Source organism: Drosophila kikkawai, chromosome 2L (assembly GCF_030179895.1).
Source record: "Drosophila kikkawai strain 14028-0561.14 chromosome 2L, DkikHiC1v2, whole genome shotgun sequence".
NCBI lineage: Eukaryota > Metazoa > Arthropoda > Insecta > Diptera > Drosophilidae > Drosophila > Drosophila kikkawai.
The window spans coordinates 10,491,002-10,510,642 of NC_091728.1; the positions used below are offsets into that span (position 1 = coordinate 10,491,002).

Consider the following 19,641-nt stretch of genomic DNA (forward strand, 5'->3'; position numbering starts at 1 on the left):
TGGTGTAAGTATGTGGTGTAGAGTACGTGGTCGTTGTGTAGAGTCCCGCGTAAAGTAATCCTCGTGAGTCCTTGGGTAAGTTGTAGTATATGTATATTGTAAGTCTCAGTTCTCAGTATAAAATCAGTACCATATGTTACGTTTCAATTTGTTTTCTTTCCACACTTGTGTGCGTGTGAGTGTATTTATTTGCATCTCTCTTTAAACGTTTACAAAAAAATATCATTTCTCTGCTGCGCGGGGTGCTTTTGTTCTCACATCTTAGCATACATATATCCTATCATATCGCTCTCACACATGCAGACAACACGAAGGATCAAATCACAGGCAAAGTTACAGTTGCGTTTTAAGTTTATTTATCGATTGTTTAGCTTAGAACAGACGACGACGACGACCACTTGCACACACAAGGGAATGGTTAAAAGGCAAGCCCGACACTGAAAACACTCCAGCTGTGGCGCACCCAAAAAGGGGACACTCCACCTCGTGCTTGGGCTTGCTTTTCCACCTATTGCCCTTAGCTTAACCTAATGACATGAACTCATCTCTTAACAACTAGATGTAACAAACACAGTTGTTGTTGTCGGTTTTAATGATTTTCGATATTTGTTTTTGGAATGATAACATACAGGTTTATACTCAGTCACGTTACAAGCACGCTCATACAGATCGTAAAGGTAGGCATATGTTAGTATGTATGTAAAAGGGGTAGAAATTTGTGCTAAGTTATCTTCTTGGTGATTTCTTCTAGATACAGATACATCAGCCACTCAATTTTTCTTGCTTTTAACAACCATCAATGTCAATCATCACATATTCCATCATCATCATTCAACGCACAAGCATCATTATCATAATGATCAGCACCAAGCTTCATACTCAATCAACACACCTGCGGAGAATGTGCAAAAAGAAAAGAAGAAGGATGAGAATTATGATTATTATTAGTTAACAGATTTGTGCATTGTATGTATCTAATTAGCTAACTTATATCGGAAGTTTGAATCTAAAAATTCAAGGCATCACTTACGTTTCGCATACCACAGCCATAAACGTTCAAGCTTCTTTTTGGGCGTTGCTCAGCTTTCGATCTTCCACAGATTCAAAGAGTCACCAAGCATTCAAGCGGCAAGTAGACATTATGTACTTCCACATCCGCATCCAATCATTCTTAGCGCTATTATTGATATTATTCTAATTAATTTTGGCAATACAAGTTGTGTTCTTCAAAGTTGCCATTTCAAAACTCAAATTTTTGATATGTTGAAATCTGGTTAATCAATTTAACATTTATTTTTCTTTCGTTTGGACGGCTGTGCGATGTTTCATTTATTTCAAAACGAAAAACATATTACCAATTATTAGATTTCTTTTGAAATGACAACTTGTTGAGCTATTAGAATTCATTAAAGAAAGGTTGAATATTCGGATCAAACTTTGTTTAAGGAGTTCTTAAATTATTTTGTTTAAATTATCTTTTTTATTTTAATATTAGAGATGCGCTTAAATCTAAAGTAGTTCACACTGGTTTCACTTGCTCTTAATGTAAATGAAATGTTTTGAAAAGATTTTAAACGGTTAGTTTCCGACTTCATTTTGTATATTCTATTTCTTTTTTTCGTTCACAGTCGCGTCTTTTTTGTAAGGTAGTTCCGGTTATGTTATGACAAAGGAGTAAAAAAGAGTGTGCGTCGTCCTTGAAGTAAGTGTCCAAGTGTCCTGTCTTGTCTTTATGCGCGTTCTACATCCTTATGTAAACAATAAAGCATGTATATGTTTTGTTTTTGTTGTATACCCTGGTCCGTTATTAGTTTTAACTTTAGTATGTTTCGTTTACCTAATTTATACATTTATATATTAATTATACATGTTTTTTATGTGTGCTGCAGGTAGTTGCTTGGTTGTTGTTTTTTGTTTTTGTGTTTTCTCGTTGTTCCATTAATATTACAAAAATAACATAAAATGAGAAGCAAAACTTAAGCGTCATTGGTTGGAATTAATGAGAGAGCACACTAAATAGTTGTAAAAAAAAATTAAAGTTACTTTCATTCTTTTTGTGGTGTTGCTTGTGGGCACGAGCGTGGAAGGTATACAGGATTTATAGCCGGGTATGTGTATATTCTCATTAAAAATGTGTCTGAAAGTATGCCATTTTGGAAAAAGTAACAGCAAACTTTGGGGCACAATTTCAAATTCATAGCTCCACCCCACGCCCTTGCCTTTGTACGTCCCTAAGTCATTTCGTAATTGGTTTTTTGTTGCTAAGTTTTCATTTTTTGTTTCTTTTTTTTTCAGTCGTCTTTGAGTGAGTTACATTTAGTTTCGTTTCTTGTGTAAATTTATATTGAAATCCGTTTAAAATCTTTTTGATTTGCTTACGTTTCTAGAACCATTCGTTTCTTGGGCTTAATTCATAATATCACACAACACACGTCAACACACGCGCGCCAAAGGAAAATGAAGTCGTATTCATCCATTTTCATACATCATAATTTTCGTAGGTTTATTTTTCTCAATCACAAGACCTTTACAGTTCCTTCCAAGCATCCATCACAGATTCACACTATAAGTATATAGGCATTAGGTGTCGGACAACAGTTACTCTTCAGACTTACAGTTAATAATAGTACATACTCGCTCTCTCAGCTCATCACATTCAGCTCAAACGATCACAAAGCACACATCATTCATGCTATTTTGGAGTTTTCTTTTCTTTTTTTCTGATTATGGGTAGTTAGGATTGTGGGATTTACATAAAATATTTCTTAAAAATTAAAGTGCTGGGCAGTTAGCTGCTACCAGTTAATGTTTCCATGGAGTTGCAACGCAGCATATTTAATCATAACTTTTGTTCCACCGATTTTTACACTTAAAAAGTAAACTTGACAAAATTTTAACAACTTTCAACTAAAATATTTTGGTAATACCTAAAATCGGAGCTGAGAATAGCCAGAAACAAGGGCGATTCCAAAAGACACAGGACTGCCCTCGAGAAGCGCTTAAATAATTGTCATATTTGCTGTTGTGGCGAGGAAAGTAAGTTATGTTTTAGTCAATGGGCGCAGTCTGCTTTTGGAGTCGCTGTAGTGTCAACTGACTAATAATTAAATTATTATATCGTAATGGAGGTTCGGGTTCCAGCTTACAACTAGTTTGGGGTTTTATAAACAATGTGTCTTAGCATTTAAACGTTGCACAGCAACAATATAGATCGGACAAACAAACTTAGTAGATAGATTCTTTTTCTTATCAGAGAATTCGGACTGGACTGCAAAAAAAAAAAAAAAAGAAGAAAATTGTGAAGAAATCAAAATCAAAGTATAGGTTGAATTTTTATAATGTGTCGACTCTTGTGTACAAATTTAGGTTTACTTTGTATAACATTTATGCGAAAAAAGGACATCTTTTAGTTGATTTATATTCAAGTTGACTCACAAAAATATCTATACATTTTTATTGCATTTGAAATGTAATAAAAATATTTAAAAAGCTCACATATATTTTTGCAGCATTATCCAAGTCTTCATTTTGACAAAAAAGTCGACACTTCTTAATTAATTATCGATGGTCATATTTGAATTCTTAAAATATATACTTACCAGTTTGGCTGCATAACACACAATTTTTTCGGGGGGAAATGAGGGAGGAAACATTAACCTCTAGAGCATATGATTTACTGCGCGATAACCTGGTTGTTGATCTTCTTGATCTCCTTAGCTGCCCAGGTGCACAACATTTTGGTGCGCTGGCCCTTCGATCGCTTGCCCTCGACCAAAAAGTGGGTAATGATCGCATCGTCCAACATCGGACAGAGACGCGATCCAAACGAAGTGCACAAATCTCCAATAAAGCCGGCGGCGCTGGCCATCATCGAATCAGACACGTCGCCCTCTTGAGCGATGCGCTTTATAAAGCCGATGATGTGAGCGAGATGGGGCTCCATGTGCATTACGTCGGGATGTGCGGTCTGGTCCATGCCCTTCAAGCCTTGGATGATGCCCGTGTAGGCCTCGAGGACGCTTTCGCGCAGCTCGTTGATGTATTCATTCATGTCATAGTTGTTGGCATCAATCTGGAGATTGGAGGCTACGCGTAGCATATCCAGCACCACGCTAAGATACTTGAGGAAGTGGCTGCCGATGCTTAGGGCGATGTCGCCGAAAGCTGACAGGATCTGCGGCTTGACGCTGCGATGCAGAGTCGGTTCCGCCAAATTGTTCAACATCACGGACATGATCTCGTCGCAGTAGGGCACCATCTGATCCTTAACCGCACGGAATATATCACCGGTGACGCCGACAGAGGCGCAGCATACCTGATACTCCTGGTGATTCTTCAGGCCCATGATCAAAAAGTCCTTGAAAGCGGGCATGTACTTGGCAAACTGAACGCCCAGGAGTTCCACCAGAGTTGAAACGGCCAGGAAGGCATCCTCTTGTACGCCACCCGCCTTTCCAGTGCTCGAATTGAACATGGTGAGCAAAGCGGTCATAATGGCATCAGAAATCTGAGGGGCATCCTGCTCGTGGACCTTCCTCAACACACTCTGCAGTGTGGCGCAGAGCAGGGATTGAAGATCGTTGAACTGATGCCGATCGCTGTGGTTATTGATCTGCGTCTCCATCTGCATCACCTGGTTCAAACGCTCCAATATCACAAGCGTCGTGCGCTGCACCACTAGGTAGCAATCCAAGGGCGAGTTCTTTATCATATCCATGAGTGCCTCGTAGGCGGCTCCCCTCAAATTGGCCTGAGCTCCGTCCGAGCGATCGGTGGTCACCAGCAGCTGAGTGATGATGTACTCAAAGAACGGCGACAGTGCGTATGTCTCCGGGGTTTCGCCCTCGGTGGTCACGGCTGCCTCGTATGCGGCGTCCGAGAGACCGATGAAGGCCCAGCAGACGTTGGCGGCCACTCGCGGTTCCGACTTTAAGCTCTTCACAAAGCACTCCAGCAATGTCTGCAGATATGTCTTGTTGATGGCCGCCTCGGGAATGATCTAAAGAATGGAACAATTTGGCAAATATGAAATATTTGGAGCCACAACAAGCTTAAGTTTTACTCACGTCGCAGATACGGCCAAAGGTCCAGGCGGTAGTGTCCCGTACAATGACGCTGTTGTCGTACATCAAGCGGATAAGCGTGGGCATAGCCTGTTCCACAAGCGGCTTGAGGGTGTTTGTCTCTAGTCCGTTCAACACGGATCCGAAGGTCATGACCGCTGCGTCGCGGAAGCGCCAGTTTGGCGACTCGATGTTCTCCTTGATAAAGGGCAAGACATGCGGGACAATCTCATCCTCGCAACAGGTGGCGAGTACCATTAGGCAGACGGAGGCGGCCTTGGACGGGCTCCATGAGTCCTCGTCATCGCACTCGTCCTGCTTGGTCAGCTTTTCGACAAGCACAGGCGTTAGGTACTGCAGAGCGCCGCGAGCATAGTGCTTCGAAACCCGCTGCGGGGCTCTGCCCTGATCCGTGGCCTCCTGGCTTTCGATGGCGAGATCGGTCTCCTCGTCGCACACGTTCGACCAGAACTCTATGCCCTGCAGAGCCACAGCATCGTTGTCCGACTTCATCGCCGCCAAAGTGATCGGGAACAAAGCCTGCGCCATGTAGGGCTCCATGAACTGATAGTACAGGGTTAGAATCTTGACCAAGCACTGCAACGCCGCCACACAGATCTGCGTGTCCTGGCACTGTGTAGCCTCGCACACCACCTCCATGATGAAGTTGCGCTCGATGTCCTTCTCAAAGTTCGACTTGGTAAACTCCAGTGAATTGAGCAGCGCTGTGGTGGCCGCCAATCGGACATGGTTGCTTGGTTCAACCTTGCGCATGCCATGAATAATGGCGGTGAGGACATCGTTGGCCTGGTTCTCCATCACCCCGTGCCGAATATCCTGGCAGATGTAACCTATGGCCTCCAGGGCCGCCTCGCGGTGCATCTCACTGGACCCCTCGCTAACCACCTTGTTGACCAGCGTCTGAATAAGCAGGTTCCACCGATTGATCGGCAGCTCGATTACGGCCACATACGCCACACACTGGGCGGCGCAAGAGGGTCGCGTGTTCTCGGTACCCAAAGCGGCCAGGATCTGCAGGATATCAATGCATTAAATGTATGTATAAATCTGACTTCCAGCAGACTTACATTATTTTTGATGAGCTCGCGAATCTCGGTGGGGAACTGATGCCAGCGCTCCTCATACTGTTGACTGATCTTCTCGTCCTTGCTGGTCAGGTGGTTCTTCAGCTGGAGACCGGCTGCCATGCGAGCAACGGCGCTGTTTGTCGTGTTCACCAGGATCTCCGACAGCGCCTTGAGAAACTCGGGCAGATTGCTGGCAGCAGCCTGCTCCAGGAAGTTCTTCGCCGAAAGCAGTTCATTTTTATCTAAAATGTATGGTTTGTTTTAAAATAATTAATTTAAAATCTATTTAATTTAGCTTTATGATTTTAATTGATAGCTAATAAAAATAATTTAATGTGGAAGCTATTTTCTATGCCCTTATACTAAGCTTAATTTTTTCTCAGTGTATGTGAAAATCTGTTATCTTGGGGCTACCCAAAAAAATAATATAGTGCCAGCCAATAATAATGGACTGTGCGGATATCTCCAACCGGAAGAACCAGTCTCATCAGCTTGAGAATATTTCACAACTAAGAAGCTGAGAAAGCAGATCCCTGCGCTTTGAGGTTATGTCGGGGCCGCCGCAGTTTATAAATCCTTAATTGTAGGAGCGCGTTTATGTGCCGGAATATATACATACATACATATGTACACGCGCTCTATGTGCGACAGGGGAAATGTGCAAATGTGTGTGTGTTCCCCTAGCAACGAAACATATGCGAGCGCCTATTGCAACCCTGCGCAACATACAACGCGCGCGTCCCTCCCGCCAGACGAGAAATAAAACGAATTCAATGAAGAACGAGAATAACCCTGGGAGAAACTTAATAATATCCTACGGGCAGACATGCAACTCACCTGGCGACACCGTCTTCTCCAAAATGGCAATCAGTTGCATGGCTATGTCGGAAGTCATTTTTGCGCTCTTTTTCGTCTCTTTTTACTTTACTTTCCGTTTCTTTCTGCACGTCGCTGCGTTCGTGGGTGGGGGGGTTGGTGGCGTGCGTCAATGTGTGAGTGGCGGAATTTTTGCGTAATTACTAGACAACTGTCAAGCGGCTGCAAATGAAATTGATACAGAACGTAAATTATTATATTTTAACCTTACAGCGACTACTTAGAGCAGGTTGCAACGCCTTGAATGTCACGAAATTGATTTTTTTCGTGTGCACACACACATTCAAGCGGATTGCGAATCACAGTTAACTCACCTTTTTGCTGTTGCTCCGTCCAAGGTTCCTCCTGCCAAAAAGCGCTGAAAATCAATCTGCAATTGCCTTAGTAATAATTTTCGTTAAAGCTCACGAATTTGTTGATTTTTCTCGCGGGGGCAATATTTTTTAGTGGCTGCCTTAAAAATGAGTTGAATGGAACAGCGTGACCGCGCGCGATCCGTTTAATTATACTATCCGGCGCTGCAAACGATATAGAAATAGGCTAAAAAATACCAAAATTACAAGGCTCGGTGGCAACAATTGAGCTTCTCTGCGAACTGACAGTTGAATTTAAATTATTTGAGAAAAACTTAAATAATACGTTGCGTATCCAGGAACAATATAACCCACGAGAAACAGATTATATTTAAAATTGAATAAAACGTTAGAGTTATTTAACTGACTTATAATTCGTGCGCTTAACGTTCCTATTTCGTAGCCCTGATTGGGACTGCCACTCCACATACTCAAGTTGGCAGCCCTGTCAGCTGGACTAGGTGACAACACTGTCACAGGCAGTGCTGACGTTCGGCCAAAAAAATAGGAGAAACGTAGTAAAAACACTCGAAAAACAGAGTATTTCGACTAATTAACTTCAGGATCTCTTTGCAAGCGGTTCGGCATCCGAGTGCTAGTCAGGAGAGTTAGTGGGACAGCTAGGGACAGCTGGCGCAACCCACGTTCCAGTTACAGCCGCTGAAAGGGCGACAGATATATCGGATCAACTTGGGAATATTTGCCTCAATTTCAAGATGTTCCCAATCCTCGGCTTCGTTACGCTACTGCAGATCCTTCTGCCCCTCTTGGGACCGGCGGAGGCCTTTTACCTGCCCGGATTGGCGCCGGTTAACTTCTGCAAAAAGGGCGAGGGCACCCCCACATGCAAGGTAAGTGTATGTGAGTGCGGCGGCGGGTGTGTGTTTGTTTTACGGCCGAAACAATTAGCAATATCAGTGGAAATAGCAAGCAATGTAGGGTAGAGGCAATGTTCTGATGATGAACTCCTCTAATGGCGGTCAGGAACGGAAGCGCTGATAAGGCAGGCAGGCGCAGAGCAACAGCCGTCGCCGGCAGTTAATATCATTCCTATGCCAGTTCTACATCTCCGCTGCTGACGTCGACGCCGTTTCTGGTTTGCCTTTTTCTACACGCTTCCAAACGAGATATTAGTGTTCCGATTCCCAAGTTAACGCGGGTCTGTTGTTTCAGCTGGTTCTTTTGTGGGTGCGCGAGTGTTCTGCGGATAAGTGGCCTTTAGCTAGATAAGATCCAAAAAGAAATTCATGAGTTTAGGTAGATCAGTAAATTCTAAATGCGTTTAAAATGTATTCATTATCTTACAAGTTACCAATCGTGGGGTATTTTAGAAGTACTAAATAAGTTTTCTCAAGCTGTCCATATTAATTATTAACATTACAATAGTAGTATGTTAAAATCAATAAAAAACGATATAGCAAGGTGGATTGACATCTGATAGTCAGATGAGATTCTTAATTAATTTATTTTTATATGCACTGGGTATAGTTTCTGAACTTATCATTATGCTGAGTACTGATCATAGAGTAATTTACTTAGACTAAGCCTTATTATCAAATTTATTTATACAAAATGACTTTTAATAAATTGTTAACCCCCCTAGAATACTTTTGTCAAGGCAAACTTCCAGATAAAACCACTTTTATTCCAATAACAAAGTCAAGAACTCATTAAGAAAACGTTTTACGAGAACAAATTATTAATCTCCCTACCAAAGTACAGATAAACGTGACATACGAAATACCAGATAAGATTAAAGGGAAACCTACATTTACCAAGAACCGACTAAACATATTGATTGATCTTTTTATTTTTTTATTATCTTCTGCAGTCGGATGTTGTGCTGTACGTTAACCGGCTGAACACGGAGGAATCGATCATACCCTATGAGTACCATCATTTCGATTTCTGTTTGGGTAAGGAGGAAAACTCTCCGGTGGAGAATCTGGGCCAGGTTGTGTTTGGCGAGCGTATTCGTCCCGGACCCTACAGTATCACTTTCCTGGAGAATCAGCCATGTGCTGTGGTAAGTCAATAGCTAGGATACGATAGCAAACAACAATTGTATAATATGTGATTCACTTGATTATTTTTAAACGGTATTATCGCTGCCACTATTTGTTCCGAATTTACTATTGGCACAATCAAATGAAATATCTTTGGCAAATCGGTTTAGTTAGCTTTAATGCCTGACCTATTTTATGATTGGCTATGCGATTAATTAATCAGATTTACAACTGTTATCTCACTTTTATAGGCCTGTACCAAGGAATACAAGGGTGGCGATGCCATTTCTAACCGCCTGATGATGGTCTTGAAGAAGGGCATTAGCTTGAACTATCAGCATCATTGGATTGTGGACAATATGCCCGTGACCTGGTGTTATCCACTGGAGAATGGAAAGCAGTACTGTGGCACTGGATTCCCGATGGGCTGCCTCGTTCGACCTGATGGCGAGGGTTGCCCAATTAACTCGATTTACAACCAGCCCATGCATTACTATCCCTTCAATCATGTGGACCTGGAGATGACCTATCACAGCGGACAGTCGGAGGATTGGGGAATTGGATTCGGCAACAGTGGACGGATTATCTCAGTGAAGGTTACTCCCAAATCGATTAAGCATACAGATCCCAAGAATCCCAACTGCCTGAGCACTGAACCATTGGCCATTAGCGAGAACTCCCTGAAGCCTGGAGAACAGCTGCGTATTATTTACACGTACAGTGTCAAGTTCGTAAAAAACGACTCAATTAAGTGGTCCTCCCGTTGGGACTACATCTTGGAATCAATGCCGCACACGAATATCCAATGGTTCTCCATTCTCAACTCGCTGGTGATTGTGCTCTTCTTGAGCGGCATGGTAGCCATGATAATGCTTCGCACTTTGCACAAGGACATTGCCCGCTATAATCAGATGGATAGCGGCGAGGATGCCCAAGAGGAGTTTGGCTGGAAGCTGGTCCATGGCGATGTCTTCCGGCCGCCGCGCAAGGGAATGCTGCTGTCCATTTTCCTGGGATCCGGTGTACAGGTGTTGGTTATGGCCATGGTCACCTTGGCCTTTGCCTGCTTGGGCTTCCTGTCGCCAGCAAATCGAGGCGCTCTGATGACCTGCTCGATGGTCTTGTTCGTCTCATTGGGCACTCCGGCTGGCTATGTGTCAGCGCGCATCTATAAGAGTTTCGGCGGACTTAAGTGGAAGAGTAATGTAATCCTCACCTCGATCGTGTGTCCAGGGTAAGTTTATTCCTGGTTTTGTTCTTTACACTTTAACTTCAGCTTATCTAATACCTTTTGGTTATTTCTTTCTTTTCAGAGTGGTCTTCTCTTTGTTCTTTGTGATGAACCTGGTGCTGTGGGGCGAGAATAGCTCGGGAGCTGTGCCATTTAGCACACTGATCGCTTTGCTGGCCCTGTGGTTTGGCGTCTCGGTGCCTTTGACCTTTGTTGGCGCCTACTTTGGATTCCGCAAGCGCGTAAGTGCATAAAATTAGAGGATACTTTTGTATAGAGCTAATGTAATGATATCCATTTGCAGGCCCTGGAGCATCCGGTGCGCACCAATCAGATTCCACGACAGATTCCCGACCAATCGATCTACACACAACCGATTCCCGGCATCGTGATGGGCGGCGTTCTGCCGTTTGGCTGCATTTTCATTCAGCTGTTCTTCATTCTTAGCTCGCTGTGGTCAAATCAGATGTATTACATGTTTGGCTTTTTGTTCCTGGTCTTTTTGATCCTGGTTATCACGTGCTCGGAGACAACGATCCTGCTGTGCTACTTCCACCTGTGTGCGGAGGACTATCACTGGTGGTGGCGCTCCTTCCTAACGTCCGGCTTCACCGCTGTCTACTTGTTCATCTACTGCTGCCATTACTTTGTGACAAAGCTCTCGATCAAGGACAGCGCCTCGACGTTCCTGTACTTTGGCTACACCGCCATTATGGTGTTCCTCTTCTTCTTGCTGACCGGCACCATCGGGTTCTTTGCGTGCTTCTGGTTCATTCGCAAGATCTACAGCGTAGTCAAGGTGGACTAAATGAAATAAAGAGGCAAAAGGAAGGAGAAGCAGGAGAACGAGCTCTGTGCGAATGTATTTTTGTATGTGTAGCCACAAATTTACACTTAAGCCTAATGTGTGTGTGTGTGATTTCTGCGCTGTGCGCCACCCGGCACAGGCAGTTTTCTGTTTAATATAATTACGAATTGATATATGTGTACAATAACATATACCTTGTATCAGGCATAAAAACCGTGGATGAAATGTAATGAAGCGCGCAATAATCTTTAAGCAGTTACCAGCAGACGGCTAAGGTGGAGTCGAAGATATATATCTTTTGTATAGTTCAGAGCGTTCTGTTAATCTTTAGGCATAAAGTTTAGCAATGTCCATTTCCCCCACTTCTATAAACGATTCCAAGAAAAATAAAAAATAAAAAAAAAGAAATGCTAAGAAACACAGAAAAAGTACTGAGCCCAAGTAAAACCGAAGTACTTTAAACACCGTTCTCTATTTGTAATAATCAAAGCCTATCAACTGTAATTAGTGGCTCGAGCAGGATTGATGAATTCTATTGTAATATTTTAAATACTTTAGTTTAAACTATTTAAATCTAACAACTTGCGACTAAAAAATAAACAAAAAATACAAATTATAAAACGTCGATGCCCTTTTCTGGGAACAGAACTAGCTCTTTTCTTCAACCCTTGGCCAACTGACAGTTGTCAGTTGTGGCTTTAGTACGGCTTCCGTGGCCACAGCTTGCGGAAAACGGGGGCAGTGCGAATAAACACTTCCAGCTCAGAGCTTGGCTAGCGGCGCATCCATGTCAGAGATTGTGGACAGCGATGTGGACGAATACGATGAGCTGTCGGAGTTGCGACAACGCCAGAAGCCCGAGTCGCAGACCTCGGTGGATGTGCGTATCCCATCTAATAATTTGCACAACAAATTTATTCCTTGTGGTTACCAGGAGGCCTTCGATCTGGACGACCTGCTGCCCACTATCGGCGAGTTTGGCAAGTATCAGAAGCTGCTGGTCTTTGGCATTTGCCTGCCTGCCTGCATTCCGTGTGGCTTTTGTGCCTTTAACCAGTTATTTATGGCTGATACTCCGGATGACTATTGGTGCCGCATCCCGGAGCTTCTTGATCTGCCGCTGGAGCAGCGCAAATCGCTGGGCATACCCAAGGAAATGGTGAGTAATAGTGCCCAGCGGCAGCCATACGAGTGCTCAGGTAATCAAGTCAGCCCATTGATTGTGCGTTTGTCATGAGTCAGAGGTCGATATAAGGGGTGGTTCGACGAGTAATCGAGGGGCCAACGGGCAATGAAATGACACGGGATAAGAAAGAAGAAAATAAATAAATACAAAATACTTTTACTTTCGTTCGCATTCAGGGATCCTTGAAACTTAAAAAATTGGTTCGACGCCTCTCTCTCGAGGTTGCAAAAACATATCTTGTGTATTGAACAAAGAATTTAAAGATCTCTTTCTAGCAATGTGTTTGTTTTAAATAATCGAAGCATTTGTAACCATTTTTCTTTCCAGGATAACGATGAACTCGTCTACAGCAAATGTTATACCTACGGCGTCAATTGGACACAACTACTGGAGGCCGAAGAAGTGGAGGATATCTTGACCTCCATGGAAGCGAATGTCAGCTGGCCGTTGGTCAAGTGCAGCCAGGGCTGGGAGTACAATACGACCAGTGTCTGGTCCTCGATTGTGATCGATGTGCGGCCAACCAGAACCTCTTTCTTTCATCTCCCAAATCACCGAATCCTTCGTGTAGGAGAAGCTGGCTTGAAACATTTCCCAAGCATCTTGTGTGACATTTTTCCTGCTTCGGGAATAGTAATACATCTATTTAACCCATTCCCAGTTTGATTTAGTTTGCGATCAGGATATCTATCCCACAATTGGACTGGCTGCTCTGAATACTGGCGGACCCGTTGGAGTCTATCTCTTTGGATTGCTTAATGATCGCGCCGGGAGGAGGCTCTCCTACTTCACCTGCCTGGCGACGTTGCTGGCGGGCAGCCTGATGACTTCCCTGAGCACGGACTTCTGGACATGGGCCGGCAGTCGCGTCATCGTGGGGCTGACTATTCCGGCCGTCTATCAGATACCGTTCATTATATGTGAGTGGGATTTGTGATTTATAATTTATTCCTTTTTTGCTTTTACAGCTCTTGAGTTGGTGGGGGAGAACTATCGCTCCTTTGTGACAGTGATGACGTGCACCTTTTACACTTCGGGCATTATGCTGCTTTCGGTAGTAACCTACCTGGAAAGGGATTGGGTGCGCCTGTCCTATATCACCTCGCTGCCCTTTTACGCGTATTTCCTGTACATGTTCGTGATGCCGGAGTCACCGCGTTGGCTCCTGATGCGCGGTCGTTTGGAGGAAGCTCTGAAGATTCTGGAGAGCATGGCCAAGGTCAACGGCAGACAATTCCCGGAGGCAGTGCACCTCAAGCTGGAGGCCCAAATCCGGCGGGACAAGCTCAAGAAGCAGAAGAAGAAGGTGGCCAATGTGGGGCTAATGGATCTCTGCCGCACTCCCAACATGCGCCTGAAGACCATTCTTATAACGCTGAGTTGGTTCGCCAACGAGACGGTCTACCTGGGCCTCAGTTACTATGGACCTTCCCTGGGCACCAATCAGTATGTAAGCTTCTTCCTCTCGGCGGTCGTCGAGCTTCCAAGTTATTTGTGCTGCTGGTACTTCATGGACACCTGGGGCAGAAGGTGGCCCCTGAGCTTATCCATGATATTAGGGTAGGAGCCCAGAGACTGTTTTATTTTCCGATTAACAAACCCCACTCTATGCTTCCAGGGGCGTGGCTTGCGTGATAACAGTGATGCTACCCGATGATGCCGTGGAAGAGACGCTTGTGCTTTATTTGATTTCCAAAGCCCTGCTCTCCGCCTCATTCCTCATCATATATCCCTTTGCCGGGGAACTGTATCCGACTCAAGTGCGTGGCATTGGCATTGGAGCTTCCAGTTATATCGGAGGATTGGGTCTCATTGTCATACCCTTTGTGACTTATCTGGGAAAGGAGAATCTTAAGCTGCCGTTGGTCATCATGGGCTTTGTATCAATGCTAGGCGGTATGACAGGATTACGACTGCCGGAGACACTGCATCATCGGCTGCCGCAGACGATCGAGGAGGGCGAGGAGTTTGGCAAAAACTGGCAACTCAAAGATTGCTGCAGTTGCGCCCAAAAGCCGTGGGTTTATTTTCTTACAATATATATAATTTTTTTATTTATGATTATTCAACTCCAGCGATGTTTTATCCCAACCGCCGTCCTACGAAAACCTAGATGTCCTGGCTGGCTCATCCAACAATGCCTCTGAAGTGGAGCTGGAGATGAAGGACAGCAGACGGGTGCGGGAGTCGGCTCCGCGGATTGATGAGCGCACCCCGTTGGATACGACGGCCAGCGGAAGTGTTCGTCCCATTCACCGGCCATCAATGAAGCGCTTGGTGCGTCAGATGAGCGTCATGGATACCCAGAGGACACACGATGGCACCATGCAGTTGACGCATTGGATTTAGCTTTGTTTCGTTGCAAGATATCTAAGTTTGAGGAATTATTTTAAATTTGTTTACATTATTTCGTTTGAATTAGCAAGAAATTATTTGAACTAAGCCCAGCTAAGCCTATAATAATATTTCAAATTCAATCGTGTTACACTATAAATATCATAGACGTTATACTTATATTATATATTACTTCAGAGGCGCAATCAAGCACAATGTAAGCAATTGCAATTGAATGTGTATAAAATATAAATCAATAAAGGGTTTTAAAATACAATATATATCATAAATACTTCCAGAAAATATCCGCTACAAATGTAGTCTTTTGTTAAGCTAATTGTATTTACAATCCTGGTATTATTTTACTTTTCCTGAACTCATACTTTCGATACGATTTCCCCGTTTGAAGATCAAATATTGATTTAATTGTAGGGCATTGCTATTAAGCTTTGTTTACTTGCAACTATAAACAATACAGCGCATAAAACAAGTCAGGTGATGAAAGGTAAGTAGAAACCGAAAATTAATTCTTCAAACATATCCGGTAAAAATAAATAAATAAATAAGTATATAGCATTTGGCGACTTCTCAATCACTGCAAATTGATTTATGCAATTTATGCGGGCAATTATGCAATTAATTGTTGTCAAACAAAAAGAAAACTTGTTTACGACGAACAATGGAGGAATGCGAGAAATTGCCCGCAGCTGTCGCCCGCCGACGACTGCTGGCGGTCACTGTCAGCCGTAGGAAGTGCCTGGTCAACCCATGGGAATCACTGAGCACGGCACTCGAAGAGGGGTCAGGGGTATGTCGGAACAATAAAGTTTTCGAACTCTATACTCCGTTGTAATATTTTTCAAGTATCGGGTGTCAAAATGTAAAAAACGAAATTTCCAGTTCCAAAATGTCAAAATTGAAAAAGCTAACAATCCCAAAGAAATCCCACGCTCCTCCACCGTCGCCGCCGCCGCCACCACCACCGCCGGCAAGCAGGATGAGTGTGCTGGAACTGCCGGAGGATGTGGTGCGTCGCATTTTTGAGTTCCTGCCCCACTTGGTAGATAGAGTTCGGCTGGCCAATGTAGCTGACAAGTTCCGGACGTCCTTCGAGGCGTGGGCTCGCGCCAAGCGGCATGTCCTGGATGTCGAGCAATTGGAGACTATGCGACTGCCTGAACTGATTGTCTTCTTTAGGCTGGCGGGTCCCTTTATCCGAGTCCTCAAGGTGGACTGCTCCTCCTTCCAAAAGGAGTCGCTGCTCTCGGAGTTCATATCGGAGTATTGCCCCAATCTGGAGGAGATCAATTACTCCAATGCCAACGATGAGTTCCACTATCGCACCATCATGTCGCGGATGACACACCTGAAGCGAGTCCACATCGAGTGTATGGACACCGAGGATGTGTTGAACTTCGATCTGGAGGCCAACCAGGATCTGGAGTCCTTCGAACTGGTCAATGGTTGTTACACAGGTGGGGAAGGTATCCATTTATTTATTTTAATTAATTTTGGTATTTATCTTGTTTAGGAAAACACCTCTGTGGCTTTCCCAAGCTCACGAAGCTGGTCCTGCGCGACTGTCTACTGTGGAACTCGGGGGAATTCGGAATACCCCTCAAGTCACTGCGCGTCCTGGACCTCGATGACTGCTGCTTCGAGGTGATGAGCCAAAGTCTTTACCAGAAGATAGCAGAGAGCTGCATTAACCTAGAGGAGCTCATCTTTTCCGGCGGCGACGCCAACTTCGAGGTGATAGCCCAGCTGCCCAACCTGCAGCGCTGCACCCTTAAGACCTGGATAACTTCCAATGAGCTTAACATTGGATTCCTCACGCAGCTGGCCGAGAATCATGGCAACAAGCTTACCCATCTGCATCTGTCTGGCCAGTTTCTCATTACCAACGAGCATGCCCGCTGTTTGGGTCAGCTGAGCTCCCTTCAGGAACTACGGTGGACGAACAACGATATCCTGGAGGACGACCACTTCAAGTTCTTCAACGATCTCAGCCAGCTGGGGCGGTTCGGGATGACGTGGTGTGGCATGGTGGGGGACACGGGTATGATGCGACTGGTGCGCAAGTGCCTAGAGGTGAAGATCATCGACTTGCAGGACTGTGACGAGATCACAGAAGAGTTCGTGATCAATGCCATCGGATGCTGCTCCAAGGGTCCGGGACGGAACCTGGTAATTAATGTGAAGCGCACCAAGATCACGCCGAACGTCTTGACGGTGGGTTTGAGGGAATGTCCTGTTATAGATTTTAATAATTAACTCTCTTTCAGCATCCGGATTACTTGTCGTCCTTGAACCACGTCAAGGTGAACTTTCTAAGTGAGTGATCCTGGAAGGTAACTACAAGGAATTGCAAAGGAGTGGTTATATATTTTTTTAAGTTGACTAACTCAAATAAAAATCTTTTCGTAACTGAAAACATTTGTAACATTCGATGGCCTCGAATTCCTGATATTTCAGCAATCGCTGCCACGAGACAATGGGGATTCTCTCTCTGGACTGAGTCATGGTATAGTCGTCTGCCATAAGGAAGTGGCCACCAGCGACCACCAGCGACCACCGAAGTGATCAATATTTATGATCATGCTCACAATGCTCCATTACAGCCGCGATAATTGCGGACAAGCGTGTGTGCTTCGAAGCACTTGGTTTTTTTTTTGAACAAAAAACCAAAATCAAAATCAAAACAATACGATATTCGATATAGTTCAGAATCCGCGATTCAATTCGATTCAATTCAAACGATCGCCGGCAATAAATTTCGCATTCAATTGTTGCTCGATTGGAAGTGAACTTTGTGTTTGCCTTTCCAGTGGCCAATGATGTCTGTGTTAGCAGCAGGAAGCTGCTGTGGACCAGTCCAGATCACAGACCAGTTGGTTACACTCGGGAAAAGGCCAGTAAATTGGAATGCGAGCCTTAAAAACTTTATTCTGGCAAAATTAGATTGAAACATCTTTACAAAATTCTTGACTTTCTAAGTATTTAAGGAAAAATTCAAAAATATTTACAAGTTTCTAGAGCTACTTTTGAAAGCAATAACAAATCATTTTCCCTTCCAAGTTCTAAGTGTTTCTGTAAATTTTTATGACAGTGTACTGCGAGTTTAAACTCACCTGTGGCCAGTCTATATTGGTTAGTCATAGCGATACGTTAGCGTTTTGTGTTTCAGCTTGACCTCGAGTGGCTCCTTAAATGGCTGTCGGCAGCAATCGCTTTGAGTCTCCTCCGATCGGTGCTCGGGGGGTTAGGGGGCACCTAGACAAATGCCTTGACATGTTCAGGTGTCTGCCATGCTCTCTAGACTGCCTGACTGCCTGACTAATTAGCGTACTTTAACTAGACCAGCAGCTTGCGGTGACATTTGAAGACCAGGGACCAAAACCGGAGAGACATCTGCCAAGTGGCATCCATCCATCCTCAGAGGAGAGTTTGCATGAGTAGAGCAAATTAAGCAGAGGCAGAGATGCCACAGCCCCCCGACCATTTATCCATTTTTCCATAGATACTATATACTCGAAGCGTGGCCAATCACGCCTGTGAATTATTTAAAAATCTCCGCTGGGCCGTCGTCTTATTTCATAAGAGAGAGACAAGCCTTAAAATTGTTACCCTGATGCCATAGAAATTCGTGTTGTCGTTGTCGTTGTTCGCCGCCGTTACTGTTCGTAACGTTCGGGGGCCTTGCGATTATGGGAAATGGCTTTTGCTTCGGCTCTGGCTCTGCTATCGCTTGGCACACACCTCTCGATGCGATGGATGAACTTTTAGTGTCGCTTAACGCCTGGGAAGAACCTCAAAAAGGGGCGGAATCTGGGGGTTTTCATCTTAATGGCTAATGGGAGTGAGTGGAAGTAAAAGGCAGACGATCGAGGATCCAAGCGGATTTCTGGGAAAAAGTGTGGCAAATATGTAATGTCATAATGCGGGCTTATATTGTCTTCAGATGAGATCAGATGAGAATAATACATTTTTAAATCAAAAGTTATTTTAGATTTTAGATTTTATATTCGATATTCTGGTTCTATTTTAAATCTTTTGAATATTGAAACTTGGGAAATCATTATATAGTTAAAAAAACTCGTGAATGGGTCAACTGTTATTTTTTGTATTAAATAAAATAAAAAATTCTTATTTATTTCATAAAAGCACCCTTTTTGTCGCTTAAATATCGATAATGAAAATTAAGATAAATTAATAAATAATATTAATTTGAATATTGGGTTCATGTGGCGTATACGCAATATTCAGTGGTCGAAATCTTGTTCAAATCAGAATTAAATTGTTTGCATGAAACAAAAAAAGATCAATCATTATGTATTATGTACATGTCATTGAGTACCTTTTTTTATTATTATTATCTTAACCAATAACACTGCATGATTGCCTTATTTTTCTTTAAAAAACAAATAATTGTCATGATTCTACGATTTCCCCCTCTGCGCGGCATTTGAACCGAACTTAACACGTTAACAAATCTCTTAATTTCGTTGGCTTTTGTGGAAAAACATTTATATCCCCTTGCGGATACGAAATACATTTTTATGAGACACCCACGGACAGGCAAGCGGTGAACGACCCACTTTGTTTTGAATTCGCAAATTATTTTGTGGCACGCCACATGCTGCAATAACAACACTAACGCGACTTGCCAACATTAATTTAATATTAAAATTACAAT

At 43.6% G+C, this 19,641-nt stretch overlaps 4 protein-coding genes and 1 long non-coding RNA gene across 6 annotated transcripts; 3 read left to right on the forward strand and 2 right to left on the reverse strand.

The window, feature by feature from the left end:
* Positions 1 to 333: 333 nt before the first annotated feature.
* Positions 334 to 3,511, reverse strand: LOC138927904 (uncharacterized). Of its 2 annotated transcripts, XR_011444356.1 has the most exons (5): positions 3,496 to 3,511; positions 2,616 to 2,720; positions 2,380 to 2,563; positions 1,031 to 1,177; positions 334 to 892 (listed from the first exon to the last, which is right to left on the reverse strand). It is a non-coding gene; the product is annotated as an uncharacterized lncRNA (long non-coding RNA). The 2 variants fall into 2 exon arrangements; XR_011444355.1 differs by having other exon boundaries at positions 2,380 to 2,720; positions 3,496 to 3,510.
* An 88-nt stretch (positions 3,512 to 3,599) lies between these two features.
* Positions 3,600 to 7,678, reverse strand: Fs(2)Ket (Importin subunit beta Fs(2)Ket). Its single transcript, XM_017177459.3, has 5 exons — positions 7,342 to 7,678; positions 6,989 to 7,189; positions 6,152 to 6,393; positions 5,067 to 6,095; positions 3,600 to 4,999 (listed from the first exon to the last, which is right to left on the reverse strand). Exons 2-5 carry the CDS (start codon positions 7,044 to 7,046, stop codon positions 3,674 to 3,676), a joined length of 2,655 nt encoding a protein of 884 aa, XP_017032948.1. The 5' UTR covers positions 7,047 to 7,189; positions 7,342 to 7,678; the 3' UTR covers positions 3,600 to 3,673.
* Positions 7,679 to 7,826: 148 nt separating this feature from the next.
* TM9SF2 (transmembrane 9 superfamily protein member 2) lies at positions 7,827 to 12,046 on the forward strand. Its single transcript, XM_017177460.3, has 5 exons — positions 7,827 to 8,231; positions 9,212 to 9,406; positions 9,638 to 10,620; positions 10,700 to 10,859; positions 10,922 to 12,046. Exons 1-5 carry the CDS (start codon positions 8,097 to 8,099, stop codon positions 11,423 to 11,425), a joined length of 1,977 nt encoding a protein of 658 aa, XP_017032949.1. The 5' UTR covers positions 7,827 to 8,096; the 3' UTR covers positions 11,426 to 12,046.
* A 102-nt stretch (positions 12,047 to 12,148) lies between these two features.
* CarT (Carcinine transporter) lies at positions 12,149 to 15,224 on the forward strand. The gene is made up of 7 exons (XM_017177414.2): positions 12,149 to 12,305; positions 12,360 to 12,584; positions 12,939 to 13,124; positions 13,273 to 13,531; positions 13,580 to 14,171; positions 14,230 to 14,628; positions 14,687 to 15,224. The coding sequence occupies exons 1-7, from the start codon at positions 12,213 to 12,215 to the stop codon at positions 14,958 to 14,960; spliced, it is 2,028 nt and encodes a 675-aa protein (XP_017032903.1). The 5' UTR covers positions 12,149 to 12,212; the 3' UTR covers positions 14,961 to 15,224.
* Positions 15,225 to 15,783: 559 nt separating this feature from the next.
* LOC108082123 (F-box/LRR-repeat protein 4) lies at positions 15,784 to 17,379 on the forward strand. Its single transcript, XM_017177425.3, has 3 exons — positions 15,784 to 16,420; positions 16,477 to 17,177; positions 17,231 to 17,379. Exons 1-3 carry the CDS (start codon positions 15,853 to 15,855, stop codon positions 17,285 to 17,287), a joined length of 1,326 nt encoding a protein of 441 aa, XP_017032914.1. The 5' UTR covers positions 15,784 to 15,852; the 3' UTR covers positions 17,288 to 17,379.
* Positions 17,380 to 19,641: the final 2,262 nt, after the last annotated feature.